Genomic DNA, 18,917 nt, shown 5'->3' with positions numbered 1-18,917 from the left:
AACTTGGCTTTGTCACGGCAACTATTGCAGAGACTATGATAAAATTCATTTGGAACATAATAGAAGATGAATGATAATTTAAGAGAAAAAAGTACTCACTTTTGTGCATTAATCCCATCAATTGCTTGAATCATCCTTTCATTCAATTCTTCTTCAAATCTTTTCTTTTGTGACTTGGTTCTATATGAAAAAGGAAATATTACGGGTAAGGATATTATTAGTAAAATAAATATTAAGCCTATTTATTAGAGATACGTAATATTTTACATCCTTATGAGGTACAGATGATATTGTGTTGCATGCATGTGCAATGATCAATCAGGGTATTTGGGGAATCCATCATCCTGAGTATTTATCATTTCTATGTGTTGGGAACATTTCAAATTCTCTCTTCTGACTACTTTGAATTACACAGTACATTGTTGCTAACTATAGTCACCCTACTCTGCTATCAAACATTAGAACTTATTCCTTTTATCCAACTAAAGTTTGGGCCCACTGACCAATCTCTCTTTACCCACCCATCTCCCACCCACACACCTTTCCCAGTCTCTGGTATCTATCATTCTACTCTCTACCTCCATAAGATCAACTTCTTTGGCTCCCACATAAGAGTGAGAACATGCCAAATTTGTCTTTCTGTGTCGGTAAGCCTATTTTTCAATGATGTCAAAAGCTCTGTTTAATTCTGTCAATCAAGTAGAAAAAGAAACAACAGTGTATGAGCAGGCCCTTCTCTATTAACATCCAGCCACTCTTTGGATTGAGTGAATAACTGAAGTTTTTGGAATAGTAAAGATGTTTCCTTATTCACTCACAGTAAAATTTACTAGGCATTTACAAGGCAACACTGAAAGACATATAGTTGGTGTCTGAGATAAAGTAACTTTCTCTCCTAAGAGATGTATTAGCTTTTGACTTGCTGCCTTCATAAACTTTATTTTATGAAAGAATACATTGGTTCTAGAAATTCCCCTGTAAAAATGTGGCTTGGTTGACGAAATAGTCATTCCTTTTTCATGTTTTCCTTGGTCAACTCTCAAAAATTTTCAGAACTACAGTCTTATTTCAGGTATGTTAAATGCTCCTCAGTTTTGAAAGCACTATTCACAGAAAGCTCCACTTTTGTTTGCAGACCATCTCACTTAGTTTCAGAAACAAATAACCTTTAGCCATAATATAAGATATTTTCTGAATAAATTGTGCCAAATAGTAAGAGCCCTCCAAGGTTAATTTGACAATTTGCATAAGAATGATGTCAGGAGGAAACCAAAATAGTACCTATTCTTAGAAGTTAAATATCCACTGCAAAGATTAAAAAAGCACAGCCTGCTAGCCTGAACAGGGCTATGCCTGTATCTTGGTTGAGGCATGAATTCTGTGTGTTATGGCTGATTAGATTACAAATGAATAGACCATCAAATCTAAAATAAAAATCACACTTTCCTGAGTTCAGAATTGCCTCTACATATAGATAAGAATAGCATTAAATATGCAAAATCACATTTATCTGTAATTAAATCTCACAGAATTATCATTAATGAAATGGATGAGTTTTCCAATTCCATCATCCTATGTTTGTGGATTTGTGTCTTCAGGCCTTGTCTTCTTCAAACAGGCTGAGAGCAGTCTTGGTTAAAAAAATAAAATGAATGATATTAAGTGATCCATCCACAGATATTGAGCCAACTGAATTAAGAGGTTTTAGTATATCAAATTCCAAGTTGTTTGAAGAAGGCAAATTAATTTTTATTTTCCTTTAAAAAAAAAAGCAAGGAACCCTTTACCAAGCAACTAGTATGGCTTGCATATTTTCATTTATAGTTGAGACCTGCAGGACCTTAAACCCTTCATTGAATGTTTATCAGTCCCACATCTAGACTTGAGTTTCTTGACTTCAATTTGATGGTTTTCTCTTCTGCAAAGTCTAAGAAGGAGCAGTGTAAGAATGTTGAGGCTTACAGGAAAATGTAATTCTTTGATATTTGTCCAGTGCTAACAGTGGTATTGCCTTTGTTAACCTGTTTTAGGATTTGCTTAGATGATGCCTGTAGAGAGCTCAACGCTGTAAATATGACACACAAAGTAGCCAATAAATGCATGCTTTCTGCATTATTTGAATTCGCTAATTATCCAGACAATAATTCTTGACATACAGACACTTTTCTTATCTCTGCAGTCTTGTGACCTCTGCCATGGAGATAAGGTCCCCTGGGGCTGATGATCTCCCCACCAGGAGTCTTGATTTGCCTCCAGGACTCTCTCCCGCTGACGTCCAGCATCTCTCATTTTCCCATCCTGGCACCTTCCCCTGGGCTCCACCATTGGCCTTCACTCTGCTCTAGGACCCCAACCCCTGTGTCCAGCACATCTCCATTCTGTCTCCCTGGCTCCTTCCCCAGACCCTTGCCTGGGCTGTTAGGTCTAAGTAGGCACGGGAAGGGACATGTGACAGGAGTGCATGGGACAGACTGGAGGCTCAGACAGGTATCATGAGGCAGTCCACGTTACAAAGGCCAGAAGTGTCCGGGCAGCCTGGATAAGTCTGACTCAGAACTGGGATTTTCTCCAGGAGGCTTTGAGGCCACCAAAGATCAACGACTACAGAGACAAATGGGATAAATGTGGAAGAGGCCTTTAGTAAAGCAGGCAAGCCTGAAGAGCAGTTAGGAACACATGCTCTGGAGTCACAGAGCCCGGGCACAAATACTGGCTTCATCTCCACCAGCCATATGACTCTGGCATTCTCCCATCCCTCTGTGCCTCAGTTTCTTCCCTTCTAAAATGATAACAGCAACAGATTCTGCCTTGTAGTAATGCTGCAGAGACCAAATTAGAGTTTCTATAGCCTAGTGCAAATAATAACGACAGCTTCTTATCATTGTCTTCCAGACAGCGCTCATCCCGGGTGACACTGCCTAACGTAATACTGGGGTTCCATGACACATGACCCATTGTAACTTCTATAAATAGATGCTTAAAGCAGGATTGCTGGGAGGGAGAAACAGATAACAGAAGAGACTGTGAATATAAAGCGAAAGGAAGTCCATGACATTTTTGTGGTCAGTTGCTCATAGATGTGCCAGCATCTTATTGACCAGAGGCACTGTGCTGTTTTCTCCAGGTGTCTTATGGACTCTCCAATATGCCTCAAATTAGCTTAAGTTCTCTTTATTACAGCATATGCGACTTACATATAATGCTTCAAAAGCTCAAGAACCAACTTATCCTCATAACATAAAGACTGTGAATGTTATATCTCAAGGTTAAAATGTCAAATTTTGCACAAAGTCCAAATTACAGCTCATCCCAACAGTCACTGAGAAGGATCCTGGGCTAATGTGCCCTGTTGCCTTGTGTCAGCAGGTTACAACCTATGTTTCATTTTTACTTGGATACAATTCCTTTTCTACAGAAAACAGATCAGATCTCATATTTTCCCTTAGTTTCTGTAAAACTATCAATAGCTCCAATAAACTGACCTCTCCGGGGAGAAAGAAAGCCTGGCTTAGCATTTGGAACTACATCTTACACCGGTTATCTGAATGTCCTAATATTGATTTGATTAAATCCCAAACCAATATTAAAGTGAAACTCCGAGCCCGAAAGATAGAGGAACATGGGGAAAAAAAGGAGTTAGTGCATGGGATTTTACAGTGGCTGCAACAGCGCGCGTGGAGACATTTGTGGGAAGCTTTTCTCTTTTTTTGAGCAGAGTGGGTAACCCTTTATTTCACTATAGACAGACCGGATTTATCTTGCTTTTACCTTTAGAATTCAACAGAAAAGTGTAATTTTTTTCTTTTCTTTTCTTTTCTTTTTTTTTTTGAGACAGTTTCACTCTGTCGACCAGGCTAGAGTGCAGTGGCCTGATCTTGGCTCACTGTAACCTCCACCTCCTGCGTTCAAGCGATTCTCATGCCTTAGCTTCCTGAGTAGCTGGGATTACAGGCATATGCCACCACACCCGGCTAATTTTTTGCATTTTTAGTAGAGACATGGTTTTGCTATGTTGGCCAGGCTGGTCTCAAATTCCTGATCTCAAGTGATCCACCCGCCTCGGCCTCCCAAAGTGCTGGGATTATAGGCAGAAAAATGCAATTTTAAGCAACATACCCATTTTAAGACAATTCATTATTATTATTTTTTTTTACCACACATTAACATTAAGAAGAGTCACTTTAGGAAAACAGTTTAACATTCTAAAATGAGTACCAGGTGGTGTTTTCCTTCTCCCTCTCTCAATTCTAACAATAAGACCCCAATGATTCTATTTTTAGAAGCTGAAAGCAATTTAATAGGGCTTTTCAAGGGGAGCTGCTCTTTCAGAAGTAGCCTTTGAAATGACCATAATTGATGATAATTACTCTCAGAAATGAATAAAGAGCAATAAGCTTTAAAAAATCAGATAGTCAAAGAGATACCATACCTTAAGGTGCGATTTTGAAAATTATGCTGACCCATGGGTACATCCTATATTGAGAAAAAAGGTTATTAATTGTCAAAAACATGTTTCAAGAAGAATGTTGCAATGATAATGAGGTGAAACATATTTCCTCTTTTATCATGGACAGTAACATTTAGCTAACAAATAATTAATTACTCATGTGGAGAAAAAGAGCTTAATCCTAAATCAAGGTGTAAACTCAGTTTATCTTTGGAATGTTGGTGTAATCTCTAAACTCTGGATGCTAGAAGCATCAGGATTATGGTCTGGAGTTTTAAGATTTATAGCCTGCTATTATCACATCTGATTTCAAACGGCAGGCCGCTGTTTCAGATATTATCACATCTGATTTCAAACGGCAGGGGACTGATATCAGAGTTACCATCAGTAACCTATAACCATGTGAAAATGGACTTTGGTATCAGACAAATATTAGAAAATGCTGTAGAAAGAACAAAAATCTGTAGTCATCCTCATCACTGAACTGGGGTGTTAAGAAACAGTACCATTGGTTAAGTATGTGAAATCACAAACCATCGGACAAAAAGAATAAATCAGCAAAGGGGTGCTGGTAGTTCCCGAAAGAGAAATGGAAGAGAAATAGTCAGAATTTATCAGTGGAAAAGCCATTGCCAAATATTCAATAATAGGCTTTCAAGGAAAGATCGCCTTTCCACATTTATAGTAGGAATGAAACTGAAAGTTGGAACAAAACTGCTCCAAAGAAACTTTGGTTTGCTGCTTTGATTTCCAAGGTTATATTAGGATATGGATTTAGCCTACAGAAAGGAAAGACGTTTTTCAAAAAGTAATTGAGCTCCAAGTTTCATTCCATACAGTAAAGTAATGTATTATTCAAGAGCTCTATCAATGTTGAATCCAGAGTGAATGGAGTTCTGCATAGGGGATTAGATAAAGGAATCACTTTCTGCAATGTCAATTGTTTGACCCTGGGATTTATAAGTGAAAACTCCAACAGGGTCTTTCTGAAAGTGAATGAGACACACAGTTAAGTCAAAGTGGTTTGGGCTTAATGCATCACCAAAAACTTGGGACTGTCTTAAAATATGCTAGACTGCTGCTAAGGCAATCCAAGCCTGGCTTTGAACCTGCAACAGGTGGGACCAGATGGTTAAGAAAATAGAGTTCGTTCAAGACGTCCTTTAATTTTTATAAACAACTTTCTGAAGCTGAGACACTCAACAGTTGTAGCTGTATCTTGAAGAAGGCATCTTCATCAACACATAACACCAGATTAAAGTCAGATTGAAACCATTCCTGGGTCCTACGCTCAGATAATAAAAGAGATAGTCACTCTTAAGTCTTAAGACAATAAAGGCTGACAAGAAATCAACAACAACAACAATATACCTGGGAAAGTAAGCCTTTTCCCCACAGGAACACATGAAAAACAGCACGGGAAATCGTATCTAGGTATTTATATATGATTCTTATTCCTTAAAAACCAACCAACCAACAAACCAATTGCTGGTGTACAATAAATCCTGATGGGAAATGTAGTTATCCAACATAGCACTAACTAGCAAGACTGAGGCTAACTTATCCAAATCATTGTTTTTCATGAGTGACAGAAACACTGGCTTTCACTGGTTGGACACTGGAGTCCTAGGATGCTGTTTCTCTAACATATCTAAATGCTGGAAGGCCCCAGTTGTCCCAGGCCTTCCTCCTTGGATTGTTCTCTTCTTGATGATTTTATCCAGTCCCATGGCTTCAAATATCATCTACAACCTGATGATGTTCACATTCATGCCTCCATCTTGGACCTGTCCTGTGAGTTTTAGACTTGCAGATCCAACCATCTACATCCTCGCTGCACTTAACTATGGATTAGAAGATGTCCAGCAGAAAATCTTAAATTTCCATCTTAAATAACCTGGTTTCCCCCTTGTATTTGTCATCTCAATTAATGGCATCATCATTGTTCCAGTTGTGGGGCCAAAAAGTTTGGATTCATCTCTGTTCCTAATGTTCACGGATACCCAATCCATCACCAAGTCTTGTTGGCTCTACTTTCATATTAGCCCCTGAATTTGCTTCTCATTTAGCAGTGGTGCCAAACTCTTAGCATAAGGGGATATCATTCTTACCAGGTACCCCTGCACTCTTGTTCCATTATTCCAAAGCCTAAATTATATCATGATCCTCTCTTGCTTAAGATTCTCCATGACTTCCAATTGCACATAGAATGCCATATAAACTTTTACCATTGTGCATCTCACCCCGCGACCTCCCTTTGCTCATTGTTCATGATACTCCAGCCACAGCAGCTTCCTCTCTGTCTCCAGGGGACACCACACTGACTTTCATCTTTGGGCCACTGACTTTGTTCTTCTGCCACCTCCTCTTCCCATTCACTCATTTTGCCCTCTGAAACTCCCTCAGTTGACCTACCACAGTGGCCATTCCATTTACTCTGGATGCCATCACTCAATTTCATCTTTCCCATGACCTTCATCAGCACCTCACGTGATCTTGTTCATTTATTTGTTTTTCTATCTATGGTCCCTCTTTGGCTATTAAAATGCAAATGCTAGGACTTGTGCAGTCTTACTGATTGTCTGATGGGTCATGGTCTTCCGTCTGATAGTCCCATTTACTTTTGAGTTGAAAAAAGATGAAGAGAAGTTGGGAGAAGAAATACAACTGAGCCAAAACATGAATGCTGAGGCCCTGCCTGTTGGGTGTGGGAGTGTCACTTTGAGACCTTGGGACGGGTAGGGGCCCAGGGCGACTGAAAAACTCCACTTTCACCTGACAACTGGCATGTTCCTTCTCATCAGACAATAAGAATTACGTAATATTATATTTTAAAAAATCGTAACTGCATCCTTAGCACAGTTAGTAGCATTATCCACGAAATTTTACCCCCAGATAGTTTTAAAATCTAAAAATACCATGGGGATTATACTAAGTGCTTGGTTGTATTCCTTTTCTCTCCTCCTATGGGCCTTTCTATTTTCCATCTCCATTGCAGCCATCTTATCGCAGATGTCCCTGGTGTAAGGAGCTTCAGTGCTTTCTCATATGCTGGAAGTTGGAGGGAAACATGGAACCATAACAAGACAGTGTCCACTGCTGCCAACACAGCCTGGACATTTGTGCGGTGAAGAAACGGGCTTGATGATACTACTCAAACTCTAAGGGCATCATGCCTTTGTGTTTTCATGAAGAACCTCAAGGCTTTCTACTTCATGATATAAGTTTTTCTTTAAAAACCCCTCAATTAAAAAATAGTTGTATTTAATTGCTACTATCAGTTGTAAATAACACTGTCTATGAAGCTATAATGCAAAAAATCACGCTAGGGTGGAACCCTTAGCAACGTCAGCATGGAGCTCACTTGTACCCTGATGGCTGTTTATAAGGGCCTCTCTAAGAAGGAGAAGGTGGTAAGTTTGTTTCTTGCAGATAGGAGTTATTTTGGCAGGAGATGCCCAGCCTTTGGTTTTGGGAAGTTAGCTTGCCCCCAGGGCTCAGGCATTGGAGGCAGGGGAGGGCATACCATGGTGCTGATCTTGCCGTTCTCTGTGGTCATGCTGTCCCTGTGATGTAGGTGTGCAAAGGGCTTGGCCGCCCCCCAGGACTCCAAGTACCGGGTCATGCGGACCGAGGCCCTCATTTTGGCTCCGTCGAGGGTGTGGCGAGGTCTGAAGAGATGCTGGGGGCTCCGTCGTTCTCCCTTGGGGTGAGAAACAAAGCATCACACCCGGCCCAGCACAGGGCCACACATGATCCTTTCGGCATCAAACTCATTGGACCAGGGTCATATTCCTCCTGACAGACCTCCATTCACCCTCTGTGCTTTCTGTCCTTATTCCTTCAGTGTTACTGGGGAACACACTATTTGAGTTGAGGGATTTTTTTTTCTTTTTTTTTTAAGCTAGCAAAACATACATGTAATTGAGACTTAGAAAAAAATAATGACATGTTAATGGACATTTTTTATTAAGTAAATTCTTAAAACAGAATGTGCTGATCTGTTTAGCTTTTCCTTGATGGTTGTGTTTTTCTAAAGTGATAACTGTAGCTGTTTCTAATGCTAAATAGCCCCAAACATCGTGTTTTGGTGTTCTTTACCTGAGCATAATGTTCTTTGTACATGTATTTTTTGAGCACCTCCCCCATCATCTCCCAGTCCCTGCTGCTTGCCACACATCTATCTCCAGATCGATCATCAAGCTAGTTGAAAGTTTGTCTTCAAAGGTGAAACTGGGGCTTCCCAGATGCTACCATAAGTAAATGTCCATAAAGTTGGTCTTGTTGATTTTATGATATTGGTTTTCATGTTTCAGAGGTCTTTCTTGCTGATATTTGCACCATTTACCAGCTGTGAAATTTGGGAAGAGTTACATAACCCCGAAAGCTTCAGATTCTCAATCTGTAAATAGTGATAATACCCATTTGGCAGGAATCTGAGAAGGGTTAAAAGAAATGAGAACTCTAAGCCCCTTGATCTGGCCTAAATGTGGTGTGAATGAAATAGGAGAGAGTTTCTCACTGTTTGTATGGGGTGGGTCATCTTCCAGGCAATAGATGCTTTTATGTTATGGAAGGTAAATATGCTTGTGCATACAGACATCTCCCAAGCATGTCTATGTAATATTTATGTGTTACTCTTTCAAATATTTCTTCTCTTTTTTTGTATATGTTCATCCTATTTTACTTAATTAGATTTTTATCTTCTAAAGCCCTAAGTAAATTATTTTCTCTTTATTTAATTTCCCAACTGACAGGTATCAACAGCTGTGCCCACTGAGAGGCTTTCAGATGCAGCATCCACCAAGGTGTGTTATCCACCGACTAACACACATGACAGCCTGAACCAGCAACCTGCATCAACACCCTCATTCTGCGGACAAGCAATGCATTTCAACTGCTCATTTAATAAATATCTGAATTCATGATTACAAAACAGCTTCCATTTTTAACAATTAAACCACCATATGCATTTAAAATCATTTTGGGGACAAAGAGTAGCAAAAACTTATATTGGATATTGACTAAAAACACTTATGAATATCTATAATTTGCTCCTTTTCCCTTTTCATCATAGACTCTTTACAACAGTACTGACCTTGGGGTTGATTACAAAGTAGGTTTTCACCAGGTGCTGCTTTAAATATGGGTCCCTAATGTCACCATCTCCCTCCTCCACTTTATAAGCGCCATTCAAGTGCTCCAGGGTGACGGAAGAAATGTGAACACGTCTGAAATTGCATTTTAAAATCACAGTCAAGACACAAAAGGATAAGTGTGAAGAAAGTTGTTCTATTTGCTCATGATTTCTGAAATAATGTATCCACCAAATGAAGGAAAGTCTACATGTTCTTGGGAGCACTGACTGCAATTAACTTTAATATAAACTTTTATATTCTATTGACCACTGCTTTGGAAAGATGCTCTTGGAGGTCGTGCACTACTAGTTTTGGAGTTTCTCTGCATTCACAGAAACCTGCATGTTGGGTGTGGTGAATTACAGCAAATACAACTTTATTATCTCGTATCTTTTGGAGAATACCTTTCGAAATGTATGTCATGGGCATTTTAGAAGCATGCTAATCTGTATAATAGTGTAGATTTTCTTTCTCAGTGCTTTCTCTTGTGCTTCCCTCAACTATAGCCCTTGATAAGGATTCTCTTGACTGAAATATGTTATTCTGCTCAGAGAAGGATGCTGTAGTCACTTATTTTAATATAATGGTTTTAAAGGTCAACAGTTCTGGACAGATGCCATATCTGGACTGTATTGTAAAACATCTTTAAATCAGGTCTCTAGTCATACATTTGCAAATAAGTAAAAGTTTGTAATTTACTGTCTGATATTCACAGTCTTTGAACTATGGACAATAGGGGTCATGGTGTAGGGACTTGAGAGCTCGTCTTTATCTGCTTAATATAAGAGGCTGTTGGGCATGAGTAACATGATACCAGCAGAGGCAACAGAAGTGATCAAAAACTGAGCACTCTGTCATTAGGCCAATAATCTGTCATTCCTAATAGTGCTGTCTGCTTGAAGAAAGAAATCCAATGCTTGGCCTTACCCAGGGACCCCTCCAGCTTCCATGTGGTTGGCCAAGGTCACGTCATGTGACCACACATCATACTGCCACTTCTGCAGACCAATCACGCCGCACAGGACGTTCCCAGAATGCACGCCCACACGCATGTTGATATCAACTCCAGTAGCATCCCTCACTTTCCTAAAGAGAAGGGAAGTGAGATCATGATCAAGTAACATCCAGTGTTTCCTTTAACTCTTGGCCAATTTTCCCACTGTTTTATTATTCAGAATTTTTCAGACTGTTGGAAATGGCCATGAACCTTCCTAAGGCAGGAGATCACTCCTTTGAGCTAAGAAGGGTTTTTCCTTCCAATCATTTCAGATTAGACCAATGTTCTTGCCATTAAAGCCAGATTAGGCCAGACTATAGTGATGACAAAACATTTTGGCTATAACTTTTACTTCTGCAGTGAATATGTATCAAGCAACTACCATGTGCTGGCACTTGTCTGCATTTTCATACTAGAATCAGGTGACATTGCCTTGTAATGTCAGAAACAGTCTTAAACAGGGTTTGCAATTTTAGTGCTTAGCACAATGTACCTCACCAATGAATATCTTCTGCTAATAAGAGAACAATATAGCTCATCTGTGAGCTTAATAATGACTTTAGCTTAAATAAGAATTTTTAGCAAAATAATCATGACATTAAGCCTTTTCAGTTGTGCACATTCTTTAACAAAAAGAGAAAAAATACTTTTTAGGACCCTATCACCAACTCATTAATGGAAAAAAGTGATGAACTTCAATGAAGAAAAAATGGAAATGCTTGGCCATGCTTATTTATTCTTGCTAGCTGAATACATTAAAGTAGTATTGCAAAAGAAGTATACAGGAAGATATTCCTAATTACATCGCGAGAATTACCCCAAGAGGCGATGTGGAGGGAAGCAACGATGCCGACCGCAGCACAATCAAAGAAAGACACTACCACTTGTGAATCGTAGTGAAATGAATCATTAACATCTCAAAATGGCATAGGCATGTATGTCATACTTAAAGGATATAATGATACCATTTTAGCATGCTAAAAATGATCAAACGAAATGGACCCACGATGTAAAAATAAATCGCATTCTGAAAAAAGAATACAGAAAGATATTTTCCTTCCTGTTTCCTTTCCTTTTTTTCCCCTCACTGTCTTCCTTTCTTGTTTCTGCAAAAAAACCCAGCTACCCATTTGGCTCTATGCAAGTCATCCAAACCTTTCCTTCCTGCCCCACAAAACCAGCCAGAGCATCAACAGGACAAGGACACCCACCCCCACGCCTTTGCCCTGCATCTGCAGGCTGCGGTTGTGTGAGCACCAGGGCGTCCTCACCTCCACACTTTGCTTATAATGACTCCTCTTCCTGCTCTCCATGCCCCCAAGCCTCCCTTTGGTGTCATGTGGTCAGCTGGCATTGTTCTTCCGGGCTCAGGCACAGCCCCATTCAGAAAGGCTTTCTATTCTCTCCCCTCTAGGTTGGTCTAGGCAGCCCTGCTGCCTCTGTCCTCTAACTGCCCTAAGGGCAATTAGCACTTCCTGTCTGTCTCCATCTCTGCCCTCAGCAGAAATTCAGCGTGGGTGGACACAATGTCCTCCAAGTGGATTGTTTCCCTCTCAAAGGGTTCAAGGCCCAGTGCAACCACTTCATACAAGATTAATAATGGACCAAGGTCATTTTTGAAAAATGTACTGTGCTTCTGTCTTTGAGCAATGATGATCCTGAAAAATTTGTTAGAGAACCCATAATTGTTCTTAACATTTTATGTTGTTGAGAGGACATTTCCAACCACGTGGCATTTCTGTTTACCAAAATAGGCCAGCAGAGAGCCAAGGAAGGATAAAAACGGAGGAAAAAGGAGTCTCAGATTGTCCATTTGATAGAGCTGAACTCCTTAATGAGCTGACTGGTTAAAACATTAAAACTGTCTCCATGTTTTTTTTTTTAAATGAGTTGACCATGGGTTCAAATGGATCAACTCGCCACATGTTTTGTTGCATGTATATGCAACTTACGAGCTATAGAAAAATGTTGAAATCATTGCTTAAAGCTTGCAACAGTAGTAGGCAAACAGTACAGTTTAAGAGAAGGCTTAATCCCTTATAAAATCAAGGTCCTTAATATTACTTTATTAAAAATAATTTACATGTTCATGACAGAAAAAAGAAATGTTTCTAAGCATTGGAGATGTTCCAAAACTGCAGCTGAAGTGCCTCTGTAGCAGTGCCTGGGCTCGCAGGGAATGAGGTGCTGCTAAGTGTGGAGGTGTGAACACAGAGGGAAGAGCGGGCAGCCGTCTGGGACTCATGCTGCTGGTTCCTATGACACTGAGACCATCTGGCAAAAACCCAAGTGCCAGCTGTGCACATTCCCCTCACTAGCTTAAAAACTGACAGTTCCTGTCTGGTACCCATCCCACCTCATGCCTCAATGAATGGGAATGGAAATACGCGTCCTTACGTGGGAGAGAGGATGAAAGTGGACAAACAATTCCTGGAACTTGCTGAGATGTCCTCTCTGTTGCTGCACTTTCATAGGGGTGTAACAAAATAAACTTTTTTTTTTTTTTTTAAAGACAGAATCTTGCTCTGTCGCCCAGGCTGGAGTGCAGTGGACAGTGGTGTGATCTCGGCTCACTGCAACCTCCATCTCCTGGGTTCAAGTGATTCTCCTACTTTAGCCTCCTGAGTAGCTAACATTACAGGCGTGTGCCACCATGCATGGCTAATTTTTATATTTTTGTAGAAATAGGGTTTCACTACGTTGGCCAGGCTGGTCTCAAGCTCCTGACCTCAGGTGATCGGTCCACCTCAGCCTCCCAAAGTGCTGGGATTACAGGCATAAGCCACCATGCCCAGTCCAAAATAACCATATTATTGATCACCTTGTCTACAATACATGAAGCAAACAGAGGAATAATGTGGAATTCCTTGTTCCTCAAGTGGCAGGTAATAGGGACACAAAGCCATTGCCTGACTTGAGGATTGAGTTGAGGGATTAGCAAGAATTGGGAGAGGTCCCTCAAACCTGTTGACATTACTGAGATTCTGCAGACATAAGGTATTACTGATGCATCAATGATCAAAAAATAAATAAAATGTGGTATATACCTACAGGGGAATATTATGCTGTCATCCAAAGCATCAAAAGGTGCTGACACATGTCACCACAAAAATGAACCTTAACAACACTAGGCCGAGTGACAGAAGCCAAACACAGAACGAAAGATATTATATGATTCCATTTACATGAAATATCCAGAATAGTAAAAATCATAGAGACAGAAAGTAGAATAGGGATGGCCAGGAGCTGGGAAAGGGGTAATTGGGAGTTACTGCTTAATGGGGACGGAGTTTCTCTCTGGGGTGATGAAAAGGTTCTGGAAGTTGACAGTGGTGATGGTTACACAACACTTTGAATTTACTCAACATCACTGCACAATTGTACATTTTTATGTCTCATCGTACATTTTTATATACACATAAAAATGATTCAAAGGGTAAGATTTATGGTATACATATTTTATCACAGTAAAAAATGTAATAGTATTTCTAATGAACTGGTGACATGCCAGTGCATGTAATGTAAGGATTCTTTCTTCTAAAAGATCTTCAAGACATTGGAATAACTGAAACATTATGGAATTGGAAACTTCATTCAAAAGCAGAACCAAGGCTTTGTAAATAGGTGGACTCTTTAATCCAGTGTGTTATTGATGCACATAATTTTGCCCTTCATAAGACTCTTTTCCACAACTACTTGAAAAGGAAATAAAAAAAATACTTCCCTCCAATATTACTCATTTCACCTCATGTGGTTGTCACCAGCGACAGGCTACAAATTTGAAAAAAATTAATATTTTTTAAAATCCAATAGTTCCACTGATTGGATTCACTTATATCTAGGTCCATAGAATTATAAGTAGTTACTTACTTTTGGAAAAAAGCTAAAAGCTATTTTTAATGTATCAGAGAGTACATATGATTACTTATGGGAAGAAGCAATTATGGTTATTTCTCACACTACGCATTTTGTATAGGAAACTGAGTTCACACTAACTACTCTTTGCATCTCAACTCTCCCATCGACTTCATTTCCCTCCCATTTCTGATTGGTCCGACAGAAGCATGCAGGAGTTTGTTACAGAGCTAGTGAATATGGAACATGTGGGTCTCTCCATTTCATTGGCTGAGGCTGTGTGTGTGTGTGTGTGTGTGTATATGTGGTGGGTGCGGTGGGGAGATGGCGTGGGGTGGGGGCATTAATCTTCCCAGGACTGGGCTGTGGAAGTCACCTGTTAATATTTTAGTCGCTTCAGCATATGATCAACACAGTGACAACAGGACTTGATGTATTCTCACATAAAGCCCTTTCTACTTTAATCGTGAGACATAGAAGAAGAACATCAAGCTTGTAATTCCAACTCTGTTCAGATTTTTTTTTAAAAAGTGGAGGATAAGGTCAAATCATTTGACCAAAATGGACAATGAAAAACCCAATGAAGTACAATATTCCAATCATGCAGTCAGCAAAAAAAAAAAGGCTTTATTATTTATAAGAATGTTCTGGCTTCTACAAAGGGCATTACTAAAGAAGGTACTGCTAATAAAACTGTGATGCTGGTAATAAAAATTACCTTTTTACCTTATATTTTTACCTTGTAGCAGTCAATAGTAATGATATCATTATTCTATGTAAGCAAATCTTCTCTGGAATCACAGTGAAAAACATTATAGATGCAATGCAGAAAACATATGTTACAAATACAAATTAAAATTAAATTCACAGAGCTGAGCATTTTTTTTTTTTTTTTTTTTTTTTTTGAGACGGAGTCTCGCTCTGTCACCCAGACTGGAGTGCTGTGGCCGGATCTCAGCTCACTGCAAGCTCCGCCTCCCGGGTTCCCGCCATTCTCCTGCCTCAGCCTCCCGAGTAGCCGGGACTACAGGCGCCCGCCACCTCGCCCGGCTAGTTTTTTTTTTGTATTTTTTAGTAGAGACGGGGTTTCACCGTGTTAGCCAGGATGGTCTCGATCTCCTGACCTCGTGATCCGCCCGTCTCGGCCTCCCAAAGTGCTGGGATTACAGGCTTGAGCCACCGCGCCCGGCTGAGCTGAGCATTTTTGACTTGACGAAAATATTTTTGTATTTTTTTTTTTTATATTAACTGCAGTCTGGTTGTAAAAACTACCTCTTCCCTTACGACGTCTGTGAAGTCACAGAATTTGTCAGAAATTGGAAAGATGATAACATGTGCACACTTTTACCTTAAGATCAAAGAAGACATTCAAAATTTCTTTTAAAAATCACCTTTGAAACAAACAAAACCGTCCCTTCCTATAGATTTCCAACTCAGTTTCACTGTAATCTAAGGCTCATAGTAACAATACTAGGCTGGCTCAGGCAGCGCATACCTATCATGCCAGCAATTTGGGAGGCCACGGCAAGCAGATCGCCTGAGCCTAGGAGTTCAAGACCAGCCTGGGCAACACAGGGACAGCCCCGTCTCTACAAAAATTACAAAAATTAGCTGGATGTGGTGGTGCTTGTCTGTGGTCTCAGCTACTTGGGAAGCTGAGGTGGGAGGATTGCTTTGGGTTCAGGAGGTAGAGGCTGTAGTGAGCTGTGATCTGGTCACTGCACTCCAGCCTGGGTGACAGACTATGACCTTATCTCAAAAGCAAACCAACAAACAAAAATAATACTAAACACTTAATGAAGTCTTACTTTCCATTGTGTTACTCACATCCCAACAAATGGGTTTCTGCACAATTATATTTAAATGCACAATAATGTATTTAATGCCAGTAGGCAGAACAATAGAAATAGTCATGGGTGAGACTTACAACCCCAAATTGTTAGACAGTTAAAAAAAAATGCTTACTATTGTTTCCTGACTCAGGAAACAACAGACGCTGGAGAGGATGTGGAGAAATTGGAATGCTTTTACATTGTTGGTGGGAGTGTAAATTAGTTCAACCATTGTGAAAGATAGTGTGGCGATTCCTCAAGGATCTAGAACTAGAAATACCATTTGACCCAGCCATCCCATTACTGGGTATATACGCAAAGGATTATAAATCATTTTACTATAAAGACACATGCACACGTATGTTTACTGCAGCACTGTTCACAATAGCAAAGTCTTGGAACCAACCCAAATATCCATAAATGATAGACTGGATAAAGAAAATGTGGCACATATACACCATGGAATACTATGCAGCTATAAAAAAGGATGAGTTCATGTCCTTTGCAGGGACATGGATGAAACTGGAAACCATCATTCTCAGGAAACTAACACAGGAACAGAAAACCAAACACCGCATGTTCTCACTCATAAGTGGGAGCTGAACGACGAGAACACATGGACACAGGGAGCGGAATATCACACACAAGGGCCCGTCAGGGAGGGGGTTGGGGAGGGATAGCATTAGGAGAAATACCTAATGTAAATGATGAGTTGATGGGTGCAGCAAACCAACACAGCACATGTATACCTATGTAACAAACCAGCGGGTTGTACACATGTACCCCGGAACTTAAAGCATATAAAAAAATGCTTACTAAGCAGTCCACTTACTTTATGGCTTCACACATGTCCAGTCCCATTTTCACACAGTTCTTGGCATGGTTAGGGAGAGATATAGGGAGTCCAGATACACAGTAGTAGCAGTCTCCTAAAATTTTAATTCTCATGCATTCATTCTCCTGGAAGAATAAATTACAGAATTTCAGTTGCATTAACCACTTGCAAAATGATCTAGATTTATGTAATATCATCAAGCGCCAGCTCTGCTCACACCATTCCAGGGGTGTCTGGAGAGAGCAATGAGAACCAGTTGGGCTTCCCTTCATTACCCAACCAGAATGAGCTGCCCTCCCCTACGTGCCGATTTCCAAAGTGGAATAAATAAAGAAAAGGGGAAAAAATTGGGAAAGAAGGGAGAATGTTCTGGAATGATTTATACTCCATAGAAGCAGAGAAGGATGGTGATGGGGCCAATCTCTTTAGTCTGAGCAGCTCCAAACATTTATGGTGAAATAAAACATTCAATGCACAGCTGAGTTTTTCAGAGTAGAAAATGATGACCAGCACTCAGTGTGAATTAGAATCTCACGTCCTTCCCTACTGTGCTTATGGTTTCTTTCATTTATTTTAAATCTAAAGCAGATTCTTACCTGCAGATATGTCCCTTCTGATAGACATCACCACACCTAATAAGCTACCATTCAAAACACTGCCAAGTAATTTAAAAGTTAATTCTCATCTTAGGCTCAACTGTTTTAATGTAAAATTTGACTACCTCATTATTTTTCTGGGCTAAGTTTTGTGTTTATATTTTAATATTTAGATTAACTGCATTCATACATGTTGATCCTCTATTTGTTTCTAACCCTTTGATGCAGCTTACAGACTCTTCAGTAAAATAAAAGAAAACTAAAAACAAAAAAGATGTACCAAATGCGGGCATTTTTTTTTTTTTCTCTAACACGAACACAGGCTTCTGTATAAACTGAACACATTTGAAATAATCAAGTGAACACATCTTCTTCTCAAACGTGTGTTAGTTTTGCTGAATATTTTGCATATTTCTTTCCCTGTCTGATAGTGCACAAGCCAGGATGTACTTTCATACGTATCTATAGTACTACAGATGATGTGCGTAGTAATTCCTGATGACAATATCATAAACAAGAAAAAGGCAAACAATTACATGTTAATCAAGCTTCCCTCCCATACTTCCTAAACAGATATTCTGAGACTAAAAATCATGAAAGTTACAGTGAGTGGCAATGATTTCGAGTTCCTTAGTGTAAGGTTATGTGCTTTACACAGTACTCAATGCACTGTGTATTGGTTTGCTGACAAGAACCCCCCGTTATTGAACAGTGAGCCATGAACTCATGATGAAGGCACACTGCCCCTCTGACCAATGATGGATAAAGCCAAGGCTGTACACTCCTTTGTTCCATTGACTACAGGAAGTCATGCCGAGTACCTCTGTTATGGGTAATGAATTGTGTCCTTCCAAACTCACATGTTGAAGTCAGTCCTGATACCTGTGAATGTGAACTTGTTTGGCAATAGGGTTGTTGCAGATTTAATTAGTTAAGAGGAGGTGGAACTGGAGTTAGGTGGGTCCTTATCCTCTAAGAAGGAAACCTGTACACCGAGACAGGCACGTAGAGGAGAGAATGTCATCTGAACATTGGAGTTATGCTGTTCCCAGCCAAGATAGAAATGTTTCTTCCTAACACGAATAGGTAGTCCAACAAAAATGACCTTTTATTAATTCAAACTTTTAAGACATCATGTAAGTTTCAAACCTTTCTTTTCCTATAAATGAACACCCATAAAACTCACCCCCTTCCTTTGGCTTGGTAAAGGAAGGAAG

At 39.9% G+C, this 18,917-nt stretch overlaps 1 protein-coding gene and 1 long non-coding RNA gene across 4 annotated transcripts in view; one reads left to right on the top strand and one right to left on the bottom strand.

Annotated features, from left to right (window-relative positions):
• Window positions 1–11,100, top strand: part of LOC102129602 (uncharacterized) — a 42,713-nt gene extending 31,613 nt beyond the window's left edge. For both annotated transcript variants that reach the window (XR_006698638.3, XR_010587296.2), the window contains exon 4: window positions 9,205–11,100. This is a non-coding gene — a long non-coding RNA (uncharacterized lncRNA). The remainder of the gene's footprint in view (window positions 1–9,204) is intronic.
• Window positions 1–18,917, bottom strand: part of ADCY2 (adenylate cyclase 2) — a 426,625-nt gene that overhangs the window by 110,442 nt on the left and 297,266 nt on the right. For both annotated transcript variants that reach the window (XR_012413577.1, XM_005556577.5), the window contains exons 7-12: window positions 17,102–17,229; window positions 10,513–10,671; window positions 9,546–9,678; window positions 7,974–8,150; window positions 4,430–4,473; window positions 100–180 (exon numbers count right to left, since the gene is read on the bottom strand). Coding sequence is in view for 1 of the 2 variants with exons in the window: in XM_005556577.5 (XP_005556634.2) it covers window positions 100–180; window positions 4,430–4,473; window positions 7,974–8,150; window positions 9,546–9,678; window positions 10,513–10,671; window positions 17,102–17,229 (722 nt within the window). In the remaining variant the exon portion in view is untranslated. The remainder of the gene's footprint in view (window positions 1–99; window positions 181–4,429; window positions 4,474–7,973; window positions 8,151–9,545; window positions 9,679–10,512; window positions 10,672–17,101; window positions 17,230–18,917) is intronic.

This window comes from Macaca fascicularis, chromosome 6, assembly GCF_037993035.2.
Source record: "Macaca fascicularis isolate 582-1 chromosome 6, T2T-MFA8v1.1".
Lineage (NCBI taxonomy): Eukaryota > Metazoa > Chordata > Mammalia > Primates > Cercopithecidae > Macaca > Macaca fascicularis.
This window is presented reverse-complemented; position numbering and strand designations above follow the sequence as displayed.